Source organism: Periplaneta americana, chromosome 4 (genome assembly GCF_040183065.1).
Source record: "Periplaneta americana isolate PAMFEO1 chromosome 4, P.americana_PAMFEO1_priV1, whole genome shotgun sequence".
NCBI lineage: Eukaryota > Metazoa > Arthropoda > Insecta > Blattodea > Blattidae > Periplaneta > Periplaneta americana.
Genome location: NC_091120.1, coordinates 157,006,089 through 157,029,165, shown reverse-complemented (window position 1 = coordinate 157,029,165; position 23,077 = coordinate 157,006,089). Strand labels below are relative to the sequence as shown.

Sequence of the window (23,077 nt, the reverse complement as noted above, 5' to 3'; positions counted from 1 at the left end):
GAAAAACGAGCAATCTACGTTCCAACCATCCCGTATTATAAAGATAAATACCAACTTCACGATATCAGTGTTACAGGATTGATGTTTGGAGCAAGAGGAATGATATCTAACTTCTCTTCTCAATTCTGTAAGACCCTAGGACTGCACAAATCGTTTCTGAATGAACTGGCCCTCCTTATAATTAGAGTTAGTCAAACTTTTATGGAACCACCTATATGGACTCTAATTCATTGTACTGAAAAAACTGACACACCATTATCATTTTTCTTTCTCTTATTAGCTTTCATTGCTTCTTTACTTGTAACTTTTTTTTTATTCTGTATACTGCCATTGTTTGTTTGTTTGTGTACTTCTTTACTTTTTTTTTTTACCCTGTTATCTTTCATCATCTATTTGTTTTTGTATTGTTTTGTATGCTTTGTCTAATGGCAGCCTCTAATTTGAGGAAGCTCTAGTAAATATATACAGTATATATGAGGTTGTTGTTTACCCACCATCAATACGTTATTTTGATTGTAGCAGTACATTAACTCATTGTTGTGATGTTGTTGTTTACCCACCATCAATATGTTATTTTGATTGTAGCAGTACATCAACTCATTGTTGTGATGTTGTTGTTTACCCACCATCAATATGTTATTTTGATTGTAGCAGTACATTAACTCATTGTTGTGAAGTTTGTGGAATAACCGAATAGGTGAGATTTGTGAATTAGCTTTCTCTCTAATATTTTGGATCTGTGGCTGTCCATAGAAGTTCTGGGAATGGATGCTGTCACTGAAGAATGCTATAGATTATCGAAAGAATTAAAAGAATGTCACGAGGCTGTAAGTTAATTATAATTTATGATTTTTGGGATTGTAATTTGTAATACTGAAATGACATGCAACATACTCTAGCTAACAAAATTGAATTTATTTACTTTCATTTTCAGCACAATTTTGCCAAATTTCTTGGCAATTGCAACGAAGCTAGTCGTAATCTTATTAAATGTTTGAAAAAACAGGTGAGATAGCATGTATAAATTCTTTATTTGTAAATAATTAATGCAATATTATAATTATTAAAAAGAAATAAATACAGTATTGGTATATATTAAACATTTTTATTACAGGACGAAATGAAAAGAAAAGCTAACTTGAAGAAAGCTCTGGATAAAAGAGCAAAAATTTATGCTAAACTAGTAGAAGAAAGAGAAAAATTGAAAAGTGAACCAACAGTTTCAATGGAAAAGTGAAAGACAACAAAGCATAATCTACAGTCCATGTTAGATTTGTAGTGTAGCATTTTAAAGCATTGCCTGTATACACAAACTTTGACTAAATAACTGCACAGCTATCATGTGATGATGAAAATATTGTATTGAAGACAAACTTCTGTGCTAAATAAATGATGAGAACAGAAACGCATTTTCATAGCACTGTGTAAAATCATTCATATACTGTAACCTAAAAAATGAAAGGAAATATGCTATTATTATGAATAATAGGCCTACTAAATTAGCAAGGAGAGAAATATATACTGGTATATAGTTATCTATATATAATTTAAACAAACTTGCCCTAAAATAGGGCTTGCCCTGAAGGACAAAGTGTACCAAATAAACAAGTAATAGTAATAATAATAATTATTGTTGTGCTACTTATTACTTACTTACTTACAAATGGCTTTTAAGGAACCCGAAGGTTCATTGCCACCCTCAAATAAGCCCGTCATTGGTCCCTATCCTGTGCAAGATTAATCCACTCTCTATCATCATATCCCATCTCCCTCAAATCTATCTAATTTACTTTATATATGTGATTTCCCAGAAGATAGATTGAATATTTTAGAGCTGTTAAAGAAACAGTCTTGCCAAAGAGAATTCAAGATTGAACTCATTGCAGAAATTAATAATTTTTCTTGTAATCGAGGCTCTAGTACCCACTAATAATCCACTAATTTCAGTAGATTGTAACTTATACATATTTAAATAATAAGGAACAGTTGGACCATAAATTTGATTCTTCTCATTGTTGACGTCTTCTGGATGAGTTGTATTCAATTCGAAGCGGATAGTAGGATCTATTATATAACCTGTTGTGTTGTTAAAGGCTAATATATCAACCCACTGACAACTTTCTGTTTCCGATAGACCATGGATTTCTTCATAGGTGGTATATCTATATAGCAATAGTTTCATGATATGTTAACTTCTAGTTGCATGTTAGTTATAGTTATAATCAGATATCCTACTGTAATTGGAACACATGTTCTGTAGTAGTGATGAAATAAATAAATAAAATGAATAAATATCCCTTGTCATGAAGAGTTCGAGCGATTGCAGACCTGATTTTGTGATGTATCGCATTGCGTAATGTCTCACCATGCAGGCAAGATCCAAGAACGTGGGCGAGAGTTTCTATCTCGTTGACGCAGTGGCGACAATGGTTACTGTCCATGGCTCTGCCCGGAATAGCACTTACAGCCGCAACATTACCAACCATTTTTATAGCATCTCTCCATTCACTGCAGCTCAGTCTCTCTCCTCAAATTTGAAAAAAATATCACTATAAGTAATCAATTTAGGCAGTGACATGGTATCAGTATCATAAGTCTTGATTAACCGATGGGAGACATGTCTATGTACTTTATGTCGGTTTTGCTTTAAGTACAGCAAACTCTATTATCTGGTTTGTGGCTTATCCATGCACCATTGAAGTTTACTTTATTTTGTCACGAAATTTTGAATACATGTAAACCGAACTTAAAATTTGAGTAGGTACGCGAGTTTTAAAATTATACATCTTGATTACACAACTTTTAACACTATATCACTTTGGAAAACGTATTATATAACTTTCACGTGTTAAATTTTTATGTTACCTTGTTAACATGTTTCGGCCTGCTATTGGCCATCATCAGAACTGGTCATTGCTGGTCTTGGCGCCTTTTGTTTTGTTTCCTGTGGGGGTATGTTTGTGTAGTGTAATGAGGAGTCAATGACCTTGGTATAAGATAATCCATCACAAGCCATCTCTTCCTACTTTCTTTCTGAATGCAAATTTGATTGTAACATGTTTATAAGACTTATGTGTACATTTCTCAACTGACAACCAGATGAAACAATTACCGGTATTGATTGGTTGAACACATGTTGTAATTGATCACAATCCGCATTTTCTTCTTCTAAGATAATGGTGTATGCTATTACTTTAGTACTTGGGCACAAATGGCCCATCGTACCATAAGTAGACCAACCCAGAAGACCACAATGCAATACCAGCCTTGTCATGCTACTGGGTTTAATTTCCTGAAATTCCCCAGGAGATGACATGTGTTTCCCAAGATAACAATGCCTCATTTGGCTTAAACCTGGGCAATCCAGCAAAACGTAAGGTGATGACTCAGTCTCTATCACATACAGTATTTCCTTCAAGTCAGATCATCAATACAGCTAGAAATTTTAGGTGCAAGATTTTGGTCAAAAAGGTGCCTTTAGTTCAAAGAGGTACGAAAAAAAGTGCAAGTTTCAAATGTAAATATTCATTATAAACAGTACCAAAATCAATTATAAGGACACAAAATTCCCTCAATAAGCTTTAAGTTTCATCCTCTTTGGTGAAAATTTCAGCTGACTACCTACGTTGGGGTTCAGCCAGTACAGCGGATTATATTAAAAGGGAGAGAAAAAGAATTTATCTTTCACCAATGAAGGAGAAAGCTCAAATTCTTTTTCTTCCTATTCAACGATGGTACAATGAAGCGCAAACTAATTTGTGGACAGTTTGCTAATGGAAGTTCATTGAGACGCAAACTAATTTGAAAGCTTTTGCCAAATAAGACTGCACTGAAGCGAAAGTAATGTGGTACCATACTAAAAACAGTAAATTCTAATAACATTTATCCATTTATTAAAAAAATCAACAGTAAAATAGTAGATTGTTGTTTAGTCAACTTTCCGAAGACAGGTCTCAACCTCACAAGTGATACCAAGAAGACACCACTTATGAGGCAACTAGGCCAGGAGATAATGGGGTAGAGTGGCCAATTCCTTTCCCACTCCCATTGCATACCTCACCAATTAGCTACATATTACACTAATCAGACTTCAGATGCATACAAACAATATTGTTCTTCCTCTGACACATATCGTCAAGTGAGATGTACTGCTCGATAATAAATGTACAGTAGTGGCAAAAAAAACCGGACCGACGGAATAATGAAAGTCCCCGAAATGAGCCTCTGCACATGCCACGCCCGCATTCACAAGATAGCGAGTAATCTATTGTAATTGTTGTAGTTTCGACTGCTGACGTAGTCCATTTCGAAAGCCATTAGAAAATAAGCTGGTAAAATTCATGTTCTGGGAATAATAAGTTAATTGAGTAGTAAAATATCGCTGCAATCGAAAAGTATTGGGAATAAATTTGAATAGGGAACAAAAAGAAGTTTCCTTCCCAGGCAGGATTCGAACCACGAAAGTCTTAGTTACCAGTACCAATCTATCGTGCTGTCACTGTGAACAAGGCTCTGAAATCAGCTACAAGGGTCAGTCTGGTTTTTTTTTTGCCACTACTGTACATATCAGCCAGAGCCTCAATCAGAGGAAATCACATTAACTATTGACTTTTGTTCTGTGGTCCAGGACAATGTATTTGAATGCAATAAAGACAAAGTTACTTCTTAAATTTACCTTGGACCAAAGGACAAATATTTAATATCAACAGAATTTCTATGTTATTTAAAGCAAAATGGACGTAAGTACATTGACACATCACCTCCTCTCATGTACATCTTCATTAGGCCTATACACTTTTATCATTTAAGAGTTGGTAAAATTCGTGTTAATTATCGTAATTATTATTTTTATAATACATTTCAGATACTGTCTCTATTTCAGTGATGAAAGAGTTCTGAAATAAGCGAATATCCTTGAAATATATATCAAAATCTTGAAATCGTGCCTGAAATTCCTTCTGCAACACTCTAACATTTCACAAAATCTTTTGCACATAAATACGGTACGGTACTTTCTTCTTGTGAAATACTCTTGCAGCAAGGGAAATGGTAAAAATTTTCTTCATTCAACTCTTTGGCAAAGAGTTGAAGTTTCAGTTCGAATAATTTTACATCTGAAAACATGTCAATTTTAATACTGTAGTCAATTTTAATACAGTGGTATATAAAAGAAAGAGAGTGTGTGCCTTTTCTACTAATCAATTGTAGCAGAAGCTGGTAAGTCCCCCAATATAATAATTTATTTCAAGATTGAAAGAAAATGTTGTTATTTTTTTTAATCTATATACTTTTAGCCTTTTGCCAGTGGGTCAGATAAAAGTACATTGTAGGCCATATGTGGCCCGCGAGCCGTAGGTTGCCGACCCCTGCCGTAAAGGAAGCAGGTGGTTTACCCATCGAGAGTGGTTACATAGTACATGCACAGTAAACAGAGATTAAGACAGTAGGTATTGATTGTTCTATACTCATTTTATCATTTTAAGTAGCATTAATGCATGTAGAGTTGTAATGACTACTGTTGTGTCCCTCTGGAAGAGAAATTGAGTAAGACAAAGACTGGCATTCTCTAGAGGTAGTCCTAACCAGTGGAACTCGTGCCCTAAGTTGCACTTGGACATGGGTTCAAATCTCGCTTGAGCTAATTACCTGATTAAGTTATTTTTTTCTGAAGTTTTTCTAAACAGTAAGGAGAATATCAGGTAATTCTATGGCGAATCCCGGTCTCACCTTAACAAATACCTTACCTTTCACTGTCACAAATTCTTTGAATGTTAGATAACAGCATAGAAGTTGATGCAGCATTGTTACTTACTTACTACAAATGGCTTTTAGGGAACTCGCAGATTCATTGCTGCCCTCACATAAGTCTGCCATCAGTTCCTATCCTGTGCAAAATTAATCCAGTCTCTATCATCATATCCCACCTCCCTTAAATCCATTCTAATATTATCCTCCCATCTACGTCTCGGCCTTCCCAAAGGTCTTTTTCCCTCCGGTCTCCCAACTAACACTCTATATGCATTTCTGGGTTTGCCCATATGTGCTACATGCCCTGCCCATCTCAAACGTCTGGATTTACTATTTCTAATTATGTTAGGTGAAGAGTACAATGCGTGCAGTTCTGCATTGTGTAACTTACTCCATTCTCCTGTAACTTCATCCTTCTTAGCCCCAAATATTTTCCTAAGAACTTTATTCTCAAACATCCTTAATCTCTGTTCCTCTCTCAAAGTGAGAGTCCAAGTTTCACAACCATACAGAGGAACTGGTAATATAACTGTTTTATAAATTCTAACTTTCAGATTTTTTGACAACAGACTAGATGATAAGAGCTTCTCAACCGAATCATAACAGGCATTTCCTATATTTATTCTGCATTTAATTTCTCCTGAGTGTCATTTATATTTGTTACTGTTGCTCCAAGATATTTGAATTTTTCCACCTCTTCGAAAGATAAATTGCAGCATTGTTAATGAACTTAATTTTAGAAATAATTTAAATGTAGTTTGTAGTAAATATTTGAAATATACTGGGATGAAAGGCAGTGGTATTTCCAAAATTTTTAATTTCTGGGGGCATTTGGACAGGTATAACTCAGTAACAGCCAGTGACTAAAAATCCTCAGTGAGGTCTGATATAACCAGTTGAAGTGCCTCCCATAGTGACACCTGTGGAGGACAAGGTCGCAGTTGGGGTTTTTCTCAGGAACACCACAGTCTACTATATACAGTCACGAAGCTTGAGTTTTGAGGGTGCTAGAAACAATAGACTGTGACGGTACTATTTTGCATTGCCTGTAATGAGGCGATATTACCGATCCTAGTGGTGAACAACTATCTAATGTTTGCATATTTACTACGTATTGAGCTTCGCGACTGTATATACTAGACTGTGGGAACACCATGGATTGGCAGTGATTCTCCAGCATTATCATCTCCATTGAAATGGCCATCACGAAGCTCTGACTTACCACATCTGACACCTAATTATGGGTATGCTTCAATGCCTGTGTATCTACACAGGTGTCGTGTATAGTTCCTGGGGTAGCTCAGTCGGTAGAGCATTCGCGCACTAAGCGAAGGGTCCCGGGATCGATACCCGGCTCCAGAACAATTTTTCCTTTGAAATTATTCAAACCTGCTTTACAGGGAGCTACTACCTGAAAGCCAGATTTGTATATCTACACACTGTTATGCTATAAATGAAGAATTGCACAATGCTGTGGAGGAGACATTTCGAACCATCACGCTGGCCATACTCCGAAAGATGTTAAGAAGGACGTGGAGGCATTTGGATTTGTGTGTACAGCATAATGGTGAACACACAGATCCATTGGAAACTTAAATTGAAACTTGTAAATAAATGTAATACTGTTATATTACTGAATTATTATAAAATAAAGATGAGGAGTAGAGGGACTTCTGACGTCACTCTGTAGGCCTATATATGTTTTTAATTTCTTAATCTTATTTTCTAAAACTTGTAAATAAATGTAATACTGTTATATTACTGATTTATTATAAAATAAAGATGTGGAGTAGAGGGACTTCTGACGTCACCCTGTAGGCCTATATATGTTTTTAATTTCTTAATCTTATTTTCTAAAACTTGTAAATAAATGTAATACTGTTATATTACTGATTTATTATAAAATAAAGATGAGGAGTAGAGGGACTTCTGACGTCACCCTGTAGGCCTATATATGTTTTTAATTTCTTAATCTTATTTTCTAAAACTTGTAAATAAATATAATACTGTTATATTACTGATTTATTATAAAATAAAGATGAGGAGTAGAGGGACTTCTGACGTCATCCTGTAGGCCTATATATGTTTTTAATTTCTTAATCTTATTTTCTAAAACTTGTAAATAAATGTAATACTGTTATATTACTGATTTATTATAAAATAAAGATGAGGAGTAGAGGGACTTCTGACGTCACCCTGTAGGCCTATATATGTTTTTAATTTCTTAATCTTATTTTCTAAAACTTGTAAATAAATGTAATACTGTTATATTACTGATTTATTATAAAATAAAGATGAGGAGTAGAGGGACTTCTGACGTCATCCTGTAGGCCTATATATGTTTTTAATTTCTTAATCTTATTTTCTAAAACTTGTAAATAAATGTAATATTGTTATATTACTGATTTATTATAAAATAAAGATGAGGAGTAAAGGGACTTCTCACGTCACCCTGTAGGCCTATATATGTTTTTAATTTTTTTAGTCTTATTTTCTAAAACTTATATTAGTGTGCCAGTTATAAGAAGAGGCAACTTGGATGTGTCAACTTGTTAAAGGACATTAAAATGTGACTGTGAGAGAGGAAGTAATTTATTTGATCCGTCATTGGCTAATCTCCTTTCTTGAGATCCAAATCACTAAAATTGTTTCGGAAGTTAAATATTATTGGTGAAAAAATATATATGTACCGTAACTAAAGGCAAGAAGAAATGAGCTTAAAATAAGACAGCTATTTATTGAGTTCGTGGAAAAATCACAACACATTGGATTAAATATTAACGAGAGTAAAACATAATATATGTAATCACTGAAACAAAAAGGATCCCAAATAGCCTTAAAATAAAAAATTATACCCCATTTTGATTCTAACACACTAAAACACACCCCGATCAAATTCTCAACACACAGATCAATTTCAGTACACACACATTATTTGACTCTACTATTCAATACCTTTCAACAATCAAACGCACCCACATAACAGGCAGAGAAGTTCGAGATGACGCCGAGATCTAGTAGGCTCTGAGGATGGTGTGATAAGCACCGAAACAGCTGTAAGCCGCACAAACTTACATAATTAACACGAAAAAGTCCGCTAGTTAATCAATTACTTCAAAAATTATACTTTTGAAATGGTCAACCAGTTCAAATATATTGGTGTTTTGAAAGACAATTCTAATGACAGAGTACATAATGCAAACAAAACTTTTTATGCTGTTCACAAATTATTATTTTCCCGTTTTTTAACCAGAAATTTAAAAATCATTTTGTACAGAACACTAATCCAACCTGTACTATTATGTGGATCAGAAACATAGAGTTTAACTGAAAAGGAAAAACACAGATTAATGGTTTTGAAAAAAAAGTGTTGAAAATTTTTGGTCCAATTTTTGACCCACTTGAAAACAAATGGATAATTCGACATAATAATGATATTCACAAACTTTATAATCAACCGTCAATTTTAGATGTAATATGGACCAGAAGATTAAATTGGGCAGGACATGTTATATGTATGGATGACTCCAGCAATGCAAAACAAATATAATTATATGAACATCTTTAACAAAACAAGGCCACTGAGAAGACCTCGAAGTAGATGGAAACATGAAATTCAGAAGGAATGCATGGAAATGAGAATTACCAACTGGGAGGAACTAGCAAAATACAGAACAGACTGGAAGCGTTTTGTGAAATTGACATGGAGTCAACATGCTCCATAATGTGTTTTGATTGATTGATTGAATTTTTCTAAAGGCCAAAGGTCGGAGGTTCGCAGATTACACTAACAATAGATTTATTCCAGCACATTCAGAATCGATTCTGAACTGTCTGCTCATGCACAGTATCTCATTGTGCGTTCCAACAAGACTTGAATTGATTCTGAATTCCCAGTTTCCTGTTCCAATGTGCTTTTGAACTCTTTTGGAGCGAGTAAAATTGGTTCTCGATTAAGAGCAGGAACTGGGAATTTGAACTGCTGATGCATGCGCAGATGGCTTAATCAGAGGTTGATGTTAAAATGCTTTGAGACTGGGCAGGTTAAAATTAAAAAAAAAAAAATAGTCGGTCATGAGTGATTTTGAAGGTGATAGTGTATAGTTTATGACGAATTAAGTTCAGAAGATGAATACAATTTCAATATGAGAAGAAACTCCGAAGGCCGTGAAAGAAACAAAATTTCAAACTAGTTCTGAGAACATAGGTACTCAACTAGTGCATGCGTTGAAAGATGCATTTATTAAGCTACATCTACACGATTCATTTTTCCATGCTTTTATGCATGCAATCTCGGGAGAATATTGAATGAATAAAGTTGAAAACGAACGTTCAATTGAGATGCATTCAGATTTTGTGTCTACACAGTGTGCCATGTTGAATGTCATCTTCACTACTATATAATTATATTAATTAATGAATATTAAATATCAATCCAATATTTAGGCCTACTTGATTCGTAAAATTGTGGCTGAACACTCCATAGGCACTCGTATTGCGATAATCTTCAATAAAGTTAATCGTACTTGCCGCTATTTTCAGCTTAACCCTCGCAATACTAAGTGGGATATTCTGGCTATCCCAGTTATAATATTAGTCTATAAAATCGATGTGCGCGTTAACAGGCATTTGTGGCTTTGTGGTTTTCTTAAAAGCTTTTCAGATTACAATAATGCATTGTATACTTACTGATTTCTATTTTTGTCAGTGATATTTTTAAAAACCACCTGGAATAGTCAGATTACTCTGCTTGGTATGGTATGGTACCGTATGTTTTCCTCCTCTCCTCAAAAATTTTTCATATTATTTATATATTTCATTTTACTTGTTTTTATGTTGTACCAACAGATGAACAAACGGACGGACGTACAGAGGGACGAACTGACAGATGGACACAAGGACAGACAGACATACCGGACAGACAAGCAGACAGAGAGATAGACAGGTAGGGAGATGGTAGGTAGACAGACACAAATATAGAGACAGACAGATATATAGATATATAAATAATTTTGATATAATAAATAAATAAAGGTAATATGTAACTAAATAATAAAAAATTGCTTTAAACATCTAAAAATATATTACAAAAATTTACTGGGGTAAGCAACTACCCTGCTTGGTATAAAGAAGGTCCTGAAAAACTTGGGAATGTGAGGGTTAAAAGGTCCACCATCACCAAACAAAAGAATTTTCAGTTTATTCACGGTCACCTAAAACAATCAGCTGCTCGCTACATGCTACTGTTGAACAAAATACGCACAATATAACCATCTGCGATGGGTAGCTTTCAATTGCCACATGTGCTCTCATTTTTAGTGGAAAAAACATGCACAATTGAATGCGTTTCATTCACTCATTGCTTGAATGTGTAGAGCTGAAAGAAAAGTTGAACTGTGTAGATACACCTTAATGCGTTCTGAATTGCTTGCTGGGCCTATGATAAGTAAAATACATACCTGCCTCAGCCTGCAGTGCAAGCCAGTGAGTCCCTCCTCCATTCAAGAGAAAAAAAATACGTACCTACACTTCAAAATTTCCTGGCGACTAGACTAAATAAATAATAAATAAATTGAAAAGGATATTTTAAGAAAATAATTTTACTGAACAAGAATTTTGTTTGAACACGTAGCTTTAACTTATGTAGTGTTATTAAGTAGGCCTATAAAAAGTACAATCGTACAGTTTTCTTACGGTATCTACCTCTTTTCTCGCAGAGACAAATTTACAGACGTATAACTGTATCAGTTATAATTACATAACAACAAATTGTAATGTATTTCGTATACGTATAGTAATTGGAACATAACTTTAAATTTACCGCTTCAGTAGCAGGAATGTATTTGGTGTCATCTAGACAATTTTCAAGTAACTAAAATGTAATGTAAAATGTAATGAGAAACAAGCATTCGAATGTAATCAGGTAATGATCATAAGAGTTCTGTTTGTGCAAACAAAAAGGGTACAAAAATATGTTGTAATCGTTTTGCGTGTCCTCAATCTGGCAGCTGTGATATATGTTTATAATCCATGCTCGTACTTCTAGGTCAATGATAACCGCAATCACTGAGATAGATGACAGTTAACATAGTGGTTTACTGGCATTGATACAACGTTCATAATGGAAATTCCTATCAATATCGCTATCGACAAACACTGCAGAAATGCTGCTGATACATCAAAGAAACTTTTGCAATTCAGAAACTGCCAGATACTACGTGACCATGAAATTATTACGGAAGATTTCTGGGTTCGTGATGGAAAGATTGTAGATCCAGAAAAAGTGTTTTTCGATGAGAAAATTTCCGCCGATGTACAGATAGACTGTAAAGGAGCTTTGATAGCCCCCGGTTTTATAGATTTGCAAATAAATGGTAAGGGTGAATAGTGATTGTTTATAGTGTCAACATAATGAATCCCGCCAAAAAAAAAAAAAAAAAAATTAGAAGATACGGTACGTGATATTTGTTGGCCAATATCGTTTCGATTGTCATTGCGATTGTAAAAATGGTTATGTTAATGCTGATTATGGGTGTTCTTAGTAGGTGAAGGTTAGATAGGGGTACTTACACACTGGTGTGTATAATAAATTTTGTGTATAGTTTATCTAATTATATTTGTAGAGTGGATTCCGCCGATTTTGGAATAGACACCGACGTACTTGAACTGCCAACATAGAAAACAAAAAATCACACTCAATCGCTTTCACCTTCATCTTGACGGGATAATAAAAGCCTAAACTAACCTAACCTAAGTGCGTCGGTGTCTATTCCAAAATCGGCGGAATCCGCTCAACGCTCGTTTAACCAAAAGTCATTTTGGAAATATGTAAGTTCGCATGTGGATATTGTGAAGAAGTGCAGAGTTTACAGAATAGCATATTTGTAAAAGGAAACACTGGTTCATTGTACGTTAACTATTTTTGTTTGACCGTGTTAAACCGCATTTTCAAAGAAAAAATTAAATTGTGGAACAGTATTTCCTTCGGAAAGAGTAGAGGTTAAGAATTAGGTTTATTATTAAAATTTATGCGAACCTAGGCCTAGTGTGAGATGAAATCATTAATGTCTAAATTTGATTCTTTTATCCTCCACTCCTTTCCTATATTTCCATTAATGATTGATGTAAGATTTGTATCCTGTTTCAAACTTAAAAACACATGTTAAAAGAGAGTAGGCCTATCCAAAAATGAAGAAAAAATACTCTACATGGTTCATAAATATTAACCTTAATCAAAGACGGTTTGAATATAGTTTGCTTAAAATTTTATGTAATGTACCGGTATTAGCCTAAGTACAGCAGCAAGTGTAACTATCATGAGAGTTACTGTTCTCTTTTATTGTGGTACGAATAAAATAAGTGAACACATTTTTATGTTCATGAATTGTATATGAGCCTACAGGATTTATTTTGGTCTGATCCGTCATAGTATTTCATTGTAAAAAGTGATGTAGGCTCTGTAGAATACTGCCATTATTTTTATTATTTGCTTTTCTATAACCATTTTCATTAATTTAGTAAAAATCTATCTCGTCATTACAGGTGGGTTTGGTGTGGACTTCTCATACAATGACGATGTTGAGGATGGAGTTCAGAAGGTGGCGAAAGGTCTCCTGGCACATGGTGTTACAGCGTTCTGTCCCACACTTGTCACTTCACCACCTTACGTATACAAGAAGGTGGGTTATGATTTGCATACCTATTAACAGATCCTTAAAAAATTTAATTAAACTTTATCTGTTCGTAGACTACATGAAGGTTTTTTGGTATATCAACATGCTCCATTACATTGGAGTAATACTACATGCTTTACATAAAATATTACAATAATTAGTTAAATAATTTATGACATGAGAACAAGATATTTACAATTTTGATTGAGATCTTGAAATTCTTATAGATACAAGTGTTGCCTAATTATACTTCTTCTATTTTAGGTTACCATCATTGTTAATATTATTTCTAATTTCAATTACTGTTACATTTGTACTGGTACCGGTGTACATTTTTAATGTTGTAAATGAAACCGTTTTGACACAATGCTGTTGCAAAATTTAAACATTTTTCTTATTTGCTGTATGACTTGTGATATTTATAACAATTACTCTAACTTGGGACCTATTAATCGTAAGAGTTGATTCAAAAACTGTTAGAAAACTGATTTCATACCTTTTTCCATGACAGGTTGCATGGGTAGGACTATATTACCAGGTTTTGAAATGTCAAAATCAGCCATTATGACATTTGACCTTTAATTATAGAAAATGCGCTCTTTGGATTTTGGGTTAAACGAGCGTTGAGCGGATTCTGCCGATTTTGGAATAGACACCGACGCACTTAGGTTAGGTTAGGTTAGTTTAGGCTTTTATTATCCCGTCAAGATGAAGGTGAAAGCGATTGAGTGTGATTTTTTGTTTTCTATGTTGGCAGTTCAAGTACGTCAGTGTCTATTCCAAAATCGGCGGAATCCGCTCAATGCTCGTTTCACCGGATTTTGTTTTAAATCATATTTTATCTGTCATTCAATGTCCTATCTACGATTGAAATTTGAATTTGAAACCACCACATTGTCAGAAGTTACAAATTTGAGTACGCTAGGCCTGTAACATAAATCCACTTGATTGGAAGAGCACAGAGTTTATGACATTGACTAAATTGTTAAATAATATACATTTTAATATCAGAAATGAGTTATGATTGTTAAGGTGGTGGTACAAAAGTAAGAAAAGTTGAGTACATGGAAGTTATATGGATCTAGTATGTGATGGAAATTATGACGTCATTGATGATAAGTACATGATTGCGGTATTGTGATCCGTAGATCGACAGGTGGAGTCGTGAGATATATCGAATTGACATTGGAACGTTTTTGACATTTGAAAGTCCGTTGGTTCGGTTTAAAATTGTCATGGCGTGTGAACAACCGATTTCTTCGTTCAGTTTAGCTCTAATTTGAGGAGTGTGGAGAGTGTTTTACTTTTTGAAGGATTTTCTACTTGGTGGAGCGAAGTGTAAGACAAAGTTTTGCAAGCATTCTGAGAAAGGTAATTATCCCTACGGTCCTATGTATGTTGTTTGTGGAAAGAGGACAGCTACAACGAAAAATACTTGGTTTAGTTGTTGGATATTTTCTGCTCACAGAATATTGCATTGATTTATGCGTAGGGGCATAGTTTAGTGTACATTGTTGTGTAGTTGATTTAAATATTAATTAATGTTTTGTTAATACAGTTTGTGATCGTGTGTGTGATTTTGAAATTTTTGTGGTTGAGCAGTTTTTCTTAATTTCTTGTGTACCTTTTTAATGTTTGTACTGTATAAAATGGATGGCCGTGATTTGATTGTTGGGATCATGACCGTTTTTCTACCCTATGCGGGGATCATATTGGATTAATTTGATGTCTCCATTTTCGTAAGAGATCGTATGAAAACCACAGTAGCCTAATTTTTATGACGTACTTTTTTTTTATTATGTTGTGGTAGCTTATATGATGTTTGGAAGTTGTGTTAGCGCAGTGAATATTTGGAGGGTTTTGGGGCATAATTCCCTTAAACGTGGTAAATCTGTATATTTTATATCCTATGGCTTTCATAAAATTTATTACGAAAATACGACCTGATGACTATTTAATCCAATATGGCTGCTGTATTGGTTATAAATACGTTCGTGACATCATCGATGACGTCATTGTTTTAATGTGATCTAGCCTACGTCTCTGTGATTTTATAAATGGTTAGATTAGGTTAGTTTAGGCTTTTATTGTGCCTTGCATATACGAATCTCTGGGGGATTTTCAAAGCCTGGTGATTTTTGTTTAGTGATGATGTCAGAACAATGGCCGATGTTGAAACGAAGTTACAGTATAGGAATTTTGTGTCTATTTCATTATTATTTGTTGTGCTTCACTATATTCCAGTGGTTATTGAATTAATAGGCTACAAGTTTTCTTCACATTATATCTTATCGTGTGTTGTATGTCCCTACCTTCCTTTCCTTCACTAGAAATCACAACGTTTGCACTTCCATTACCACGCACCTCTCATTTCACACGTACCATAATTTACTATATTCCCGAACAATTTTCCTTTCTTTAAATATTTCCCTATAAAATCCTTAACTTTTTAAATCCATTTCCACAAGAAATTCCATACAAATTAGATCATTTTCACGTTCAAAGTCACCGAAACTATCTCAACTTTTGTTTTTCCCATAAGAATGCTGCATTTGAGCGAGGTGGTTCAGTGGTAACACACTAGACTCGCTTTTGGGAGGTTGGAAGTTCAAACCCTGCCAATCTGATGGAAGTTTCTTATGGTTTCCCTCAGTCACAAAAGCAAAAGCCAGATTGAAAAGTTACATCATGTTTCATCATGGCTTTAATCACCATTATTATAATATTCATAATCTTTAAAAACTGAATTCAGTTAAAATGAATAAAAGTCATAATAGAAACAGAGAATCACAACAATAGTCCACGGCCTACTGGTATACGTACAATTATTGTACTCCTTATAAATAGTGTGTATACCAAATTTCATCTAATTTGGTTTAAGAATGCGTGAATTATTAACATTTTTGTAAGTTTAAATTATCTTTTTAAAAATCGCTATTATTTCTACAAATTTTTACATTTTTTTTAAATTAAATTGTTATAACTTTAAAATACCCCGAAAACATCGCATGATTGTAAATGCATTTATTTTATTATTTAGAAATTAATTCATTTGTCAAAATGTTAAACTTATTTCATTCCACAAGCCTCTTGAATCCCTTTGATGACTCCTGTAATTAAATACTTCTTGCATGTAAATTTCTGAAAATATAGTGGGCTTAAAGACAAGGTTTTGGGGATGAAAGACTTCTGTTTCCAACAAAATGAACACTGCATATCCTTAAACTTTTAATTGTATTGTATTTATTAACATTCCATGGTATTCATACATGCTTACAGCTAGAATATGGAACAAGTCAAAAAAACTTAATACTATTATAAAATCTTAATTTATAGTCACAATCTAGATGAAATATATACAGACGAGATTTACAATATAGTCTACTAGTACAACACATAGTTTTAGTATCAATTTCATGAAGTGTTATTGAATATCATGAATTCACCTACAGAATAGAAGACGTGAAAAATTAGGTACTTCTTTAATTTGGCCCTAAATAATTTTATGTTTTGAGTTTCATTTTTTTATATCGATAGGGAGGCTATTAAAAATTTTTACTGCCATATAACGCACTCCTTTTTGATAGCACGATAGACTTGCCGATGGAGTATGAAAGTCATTTTTTTGACTTGTATTTATGCTATGAACTGTTGAATTAGTTACAAAGTTTTCACGATTACATACGAGGAAGACTATTAATGAAAAGATATACTGACAAGCCATGGGCATTATTTGTAGTTTTTTTATAATAATCCTACACGATTCCCTAGATTTGGCACCTACTATTATTCTAATTACTCGTTTTTGTAATAGAAATATATTGTTACTATCTGTGGAATTTCCCCAGAATATTATTCCAAAACTCATTACCGAGTGGAAGTATGCAAAGTATATTGTTTTTAAGGTATTGATATTTACTATCTTTTGCATAGATCTAATAGCAAAACAAGCTGAATTTAGTTTGGGGGTGATTTTTTTTAATATGATTTTTCCAATTTAACACATTATCGATTTTTAAGCCAAGAAATTTGGTTGTTGTTGTTTCTAATAGGGATCTATTGTTAATTATTGCGCTAGAAATTTGCGACGTTGAATTTGGACAGGATTTAAATTGAATTGTGTTAGTTTTGTTACAATTTAATACTAATTTATTGACTGAGAACCAGTCACATATTTTGAAGAGAATTTCCTCTGTTGAAGATTGGAATGTCTTGGAGTTATTGGCTGTAATTACTATACTTGTGTCATCTGCAAATAATATGGGATGACCTACATCTTTTATAAGGAGGGCAAGATCATTTATAAACACTAGAAAAAGTAGGGGACCTAATATTGATCCTTGAGGAAGTCCATTATTAATAGTTCCCCATGTCGATGTAGATTTCATAGTTGTATTGATTTCAACTTTCTGTTTCCTATCTATGAGATATGAGTGAAACCATTGGTGTGCAACACCTTTAATTCCATAATAATCTAATTTATCTAGCAGCATTTTATGATTTATACAGTCAAATGCTTTGGATAAATCACAGAAAATCCCTCCAACTTGTAATTTTTTATTTACTGCCTCCAGAATTTTGTCAGTTAAACTAAATGTTGCATTTTCTGTGCCTTTATTTTTCCTAAATCCAAATTGTTCTGGGACTAAAATGTTGTATCTTTCTAGATGATGATATAATCTTTTATACATTACTTTTTCAAAGATTTTGGAGAAGACTGGTAGAAGTGATATGGGTCTGTAATTTTCTGGAGACGTTGTTTCTCCCTTTTTGAAGATAGGAATAACCACTGAATATTTTAATCTCTCGGGAAATATACCATTGAACATTGAATAGTTACATAAATAACTTAATGGCCCAGCTATAATATGTGAACTCGCTTTTAATATTTTGCTTGTTATTTCATCATACCCTGAGGAGTTTTTTGACTTTAGATTTTTAATAATTGCAATTATTTCTTGTTTGTTTGTTGGAAATATTTGAATATTTGGGAATTTTGTCGGAAAATATTGTGTTAAAGAATCTAAACTGTTAGTAACATTATCTTGGGGGATGTTGAGGTTATCAGTTATTGTAAGAAAATATTTGTTAAATATGTTTGCAATTTCATTTGGGTCTGACGTTTTTGTATTGTTAGATATAAGGGTATAGTTTGTTATTTTACTTTTTGATCGTCCACTTTCTTTTTTAATTATGTTCCAAGTTGTTTGGATTTTATTATCAGAGTTTTGTATTGTTGTATTATAGTGTAATTCTTTAGCTTTTTGAATTACTTTGTGTAATATTTTTGAATAATTTTTATAGTTTTGTTTTAAGTTTGTATCATTACTATTTCTGCTCTGTATGTATAATGATCTCTTGGTTTTGTATGAGATTTTAATACCTTGTGTAATCCATCTATTGTTACATATTGTTTCATTTTTATACTTTACAGGAAAACTGGATTCAAAAATATTTAGAAATGTTTTATGAAACTCGTTGAATTTACTGTTCATATCACTTTGACTGTATACTGATTCCCATGTTTCATTTTTAAGATTTATTTCAAAATCCTTTAATGATTCCCTGTTTATATTTCTGAATCTCACTTTAGTTGGTTTTTTTGATGATGTGTTAATATTTATACTTAGGAGTTGAGCATCGTGTCCGAAAGACCATTAATTATTGGGGGTTGTTTGAGATATACCTATTTTTTCTTTTCCGATGAATATGTTGTCTATTGCAGTAGCTGAATCCCCTTGTATTCTGGTCGGAAAGTTTACTGTGTAAATTAAATTGAAAGATGCTAGCAATGAATTTAGTTGATCTTTCCTATTGCTTTCTGTTAGATAATCGACATTGATGTCTCCGCAAATAATGCATTCACGTTTCAGTTTCTGTAAGTATTCTAGTACCTTTTCCAATAAATGAATAAAATTTTCGTAGTCTCCAGATGGTGCTCTATATAGACATATTATAGTGAAATTATATGTTTCATTTTCTAATTCAACAGCACAAATTTCTAAATCCCTGTCTTTGCAAAAATGTGAAAGATCAATATTTTTGAATTTAAGGTCAGATTTGAGAAATACACTCACGCCTCCATCCTCAAGAGTTTGTCTGCAGTAACTAGCACCTAATTTATATCCTTCCGGTGAGAGAGACAATATTTCCTGTTGTTTCATATGGTGTTCGGTAATACATAGCACATTCGGATTTAAATGTTCGGAAACTAATGATGCAAGGAGTTCATCAGTCTTATTTCTTATACTTCTTATATTCTGATGGAATACACTGAATGTTGATTGTATTACGATTTGTTGATTCTGTTTATTATTATTATTATTATTATTATTATTGTTGTTATTTTGACTTTTTTTATTTACCCTAAAAAAGGACAAGCCCTATGACGGATTACAACAGGAATTTTATTGTCACACTTGCCAAGGTCACATTGAAGACTGTGATCCATCAGGACTATAACCAACAAAATAAATTTTACATTGTAATTAATTATATTAAGCTTTATAAGAATGGAGAAAGAATAAGAATTTTTGTAATTTAGCACATTTAAACAATAACTCCTTAGAAGAATCAGAGTTAGCCATATGGGTAATACTGTTTGGGTTTACAGGTCATATCCACAATCTGCTTTATTCTACTTTGTTCTTTTCGTAGGAAATGTATAAAAACTACATCATCTGTATTATTGTGTGTATTAGAACAATTCATTACTAAAGCAATATTAATATTAAGGTACTTTTTCCGCGTTTTTTACTCTCCATTGAGTACAAGAACTGGTAGACCACAAACACAATGTCAATGTGATACCTCTTCTATGTTTTGTTTCAGGATTGTGGTGCTGGCATAGCTTGCACAGTGCCTATAGCACTTTTAAAACTGGTCAGTGCATAAAATTTTGACATAGCGATTTTCAAAGAAAGATAGCTTGAAATCCGGTCGCAAAAAAAATCTAAAACCAACTATTTTCTATACACAATTAATTACTTACAACTGGTTTTTGGAGAATCCGGAGGTTCATTGCCGCCCTCACAATTACATCTTCTAAATGTGGAATAAGCTTTGTTAAAATAAAAAATGCAATGGTTGAGAATTGCACTTTTTTGTTATGATTTGATATGAAGTGACTCTTACACCTCTTAATCCATGCCAGAATATTAGAGCAGTATAGGCCTGAGTCTCTGTGAGGAAGTTTGAACATAACGAAGTTTGTTCTTTCTGACTTTGCCTCCATATGGGATCATCATTCAGTGTTCTGCCCAAGGGCAGGTCTTTCACTGCAAACCCAACATTCCTCCAATCTTTCAATTTTATGCCTTCCTCTTTATTTCATATAATCCATATATTTAATGTCGTCTATCATATGACATCTTCTTCTGCCTCGAACTCTTCTCCCATTCACCATTGCGTCCATGGGATCATAAGGCTTATTTAAAGGGCAACACAACACAAAATAATAATTTATTATTGAATGAAAGTTTCTGATTTAACATATTCAACAATGATTCAGTTTCTTTCTTCTTCCACCACATTCTCTTACAGTCAACTGTAAAAATGTTTTTGGCCAATGGTGTTTTTTTAACAATCTTACTGATGTTGTTGATAGAATCTTGTAAGTTAAACTTGCAACACACGTGTGGTAAGTAAATAAATCAAATCAACTTTTATTTATTTACTTAAAAGTAACGAACTATCAGTGTTGCGCACCACTATGTGCTATGAGAAAATAACTAAATGTCTTATTATACCTGTACTCTTTCTGAATTAATATATTGGAGTGGAGATTTGTAAGAAAACAGGAATTAATGTAGATAAAATGTAAGAGTTAAAACCATTTCTGACGACTTCCAGTTGTTGCTCTGAGCGCCACTTGTGGGGTTGTGGCTGAACGCAAAAACATCCATGGAGTAAAATATGTATTCAAGCATTGACCTATACCGATATGCAATTTATTTACACTGATGTATAATTAATGTATTACCTACAAACATTTTCAATATGCTGAATAATTTTTCAAGTCTGCTTCAGAGGGAGCTTTACCTGAAAACTAGATTTGCATAATATATACATTACTGTAGGTATGTTAACAGAAAACCACAATTTCAAGTCACACATAGTTGTGTGCACTTATTGTAGGTTTCTGGTGTCTTTTCAGCTCACTTGAGGTGTGTGGATATGAGGGGAAAAATTGAGATGGTGTCGGGTGAAGTTCCTGGGTAGCTCAATCGAGAAATTATGGTATCAACCAACCTCCACTACTAATACATTATCCTGATCATCCTGCACTCTTGAACTGTTTCTTGCAGAAAATTCTACCTCTTCTCAAAAAGCGGCCTGGAGGACCAGAGGGGGCAGCTGTTCTTGGAGCTCATCTAGAGGGTCCATTTATCAATGTGAACAAGAAAGGAGCCCATCCAGCACAATACATCCGGGACATGAACAATGTACGAATAGTATCCAAACTTAATATTCTGGGTTTCTTTCCATGGTGATTGCCAAGGTATGCCTGAGGTTACCTTGTATCATGATTAGACTGAAGCAGTTCTAATTTAAAGCCTTTCCTTTCTCCATCTTGTTCTTGTCCTTCCTTGTATTTAAAATCCCGAACATCTTTAAAATCCCAACCATGAACAGCATAAAAGTTTCATGCATTCATAAGGATTCGATAAATCCCCCGTCACTGTTTTTGTAGTAGACAGTTCATTGTCCTATCATTACTGAGTTCAAATCCTGTACTTTAAATTGTTCTTTCCAACACACTGCAGTCTCACTCATAAGCTCATTACTTTTAATAATGCTGTACTAGGATTGCTGAGTTCACTTTTCTTAAAAATGTTAAAAACATAATTCTCGAGGGATTCCCATTCCATGTTTTTCCATACCAAATTGGACTTTGGCGTTCTCGCACACAAGTCGTGCTGGAACATTCTTCGTCTTCTACCAGTGAATTTAATAGAAATTTGTGCATGGCAGTGGTTGCTGAAAACATACCATGGTATAAACTTGGAGTTCCAAAGTTTCAAGTATTTCTATGCAAATACTGCAATTTCAATATTTCACATGAATGAACACTCCGGAAAAATTATGTGAACTCCTGCTACACTGACACAACGGAAAAGATTAGAGCTGAACTTGATGATTTTTACATATGGGTTGCCATTGACGAGACAATCAATGACAGCAGAAAATGTGTAAAAATACTTAATTATTTATTGCGCCATCAAACGATAATTAAATGAGGTTGAATCACATGTGCACCTGTAATTTTTTATCATTGTGCAAAAATAGCTGTAATAAAGCTTAGCTTTTAAATGACATATTTTTTATTTAAACATTTTTACCTACATATTTATGTACATATTTTTCATTTTCATATTACATAAAATTCGGGCTATAGTTATTACAAGTTCAGTTCCCAATGGTCATGGATTTTCTCCATTTATTTAATTCCTCTGGCCACACATGACCCTGGGGTTTACTCAGCCTCCAACAGAAATGAGTATGAAGTACCAGAGGCATTTTCTTGGAGGTAAAGGCAGCAGGCATGTAGGGCTGACATCTCTACTGCCATTTAATGCCAGTTGTCTGTAATGCCTTAACATGTTTCATACATTTTGACCCACTTTGTACCTCGATACATATGTTTCATCTCAGTA

General features: G+C 33.6%; 1 protein-coding gene, 1 long non-coding RNA gene and 1 other non-coding gene across 3 annotated transcripts in view; all 3 read left to right on the top strand.

The window, feature by feature from the left end:
- The first annotated feature begins 336 nt into the window (after positions 1-336).
- Positions 337-1,372, top strand: LOC138698888 (uncharacterized). The gene is made up of 3 exons (XR_011331983.1): positions 337-827; positions 935-1,006; positions 1,115-1,372. It is a non-coding gene; the product is annotated as an uncharacterized lncRNA (long non-coding RNA).
- Positions 1,373-7,037: 5,665 nt separating this feature from the next.
- Positions 7,038-7,110, top strand: TRNAS-ACU (transfer RNA serine (anticodon ACU)). The gene has a single exon. It is a non-coding gene; the product is annotated as a tRNA-Ser (tRNA).
- A 4,641-nt stretch (positions 7,111-11,751) lies between these two features.
- Positions 11,752-23,077, top strand: part of LOC138698352 (N-acetylglucosamine-6-phosphate deacetylase) — a 33,351-nt gene continuing 22,025 nt past the window's right edge. Inside the window, exons 1-3 of the mRNA XM_069824204.1 lie at positions 11,752-12,122; positions 13,291-13,427; positions 21,728-21,865. Of these exons, the coding sequence (XP_069680305.1) occupies positions 11,870-12,122; positions 13,291-13,427; positions 21,728-21,865 (528 nt within the window). The 5' untranslated portion in view covers positions 11,752-11,869. The remainder of the gene's footprint in view (positions 12,123-13,290; positions 13,428-21,727; positions 21,866-23,077) is intronic.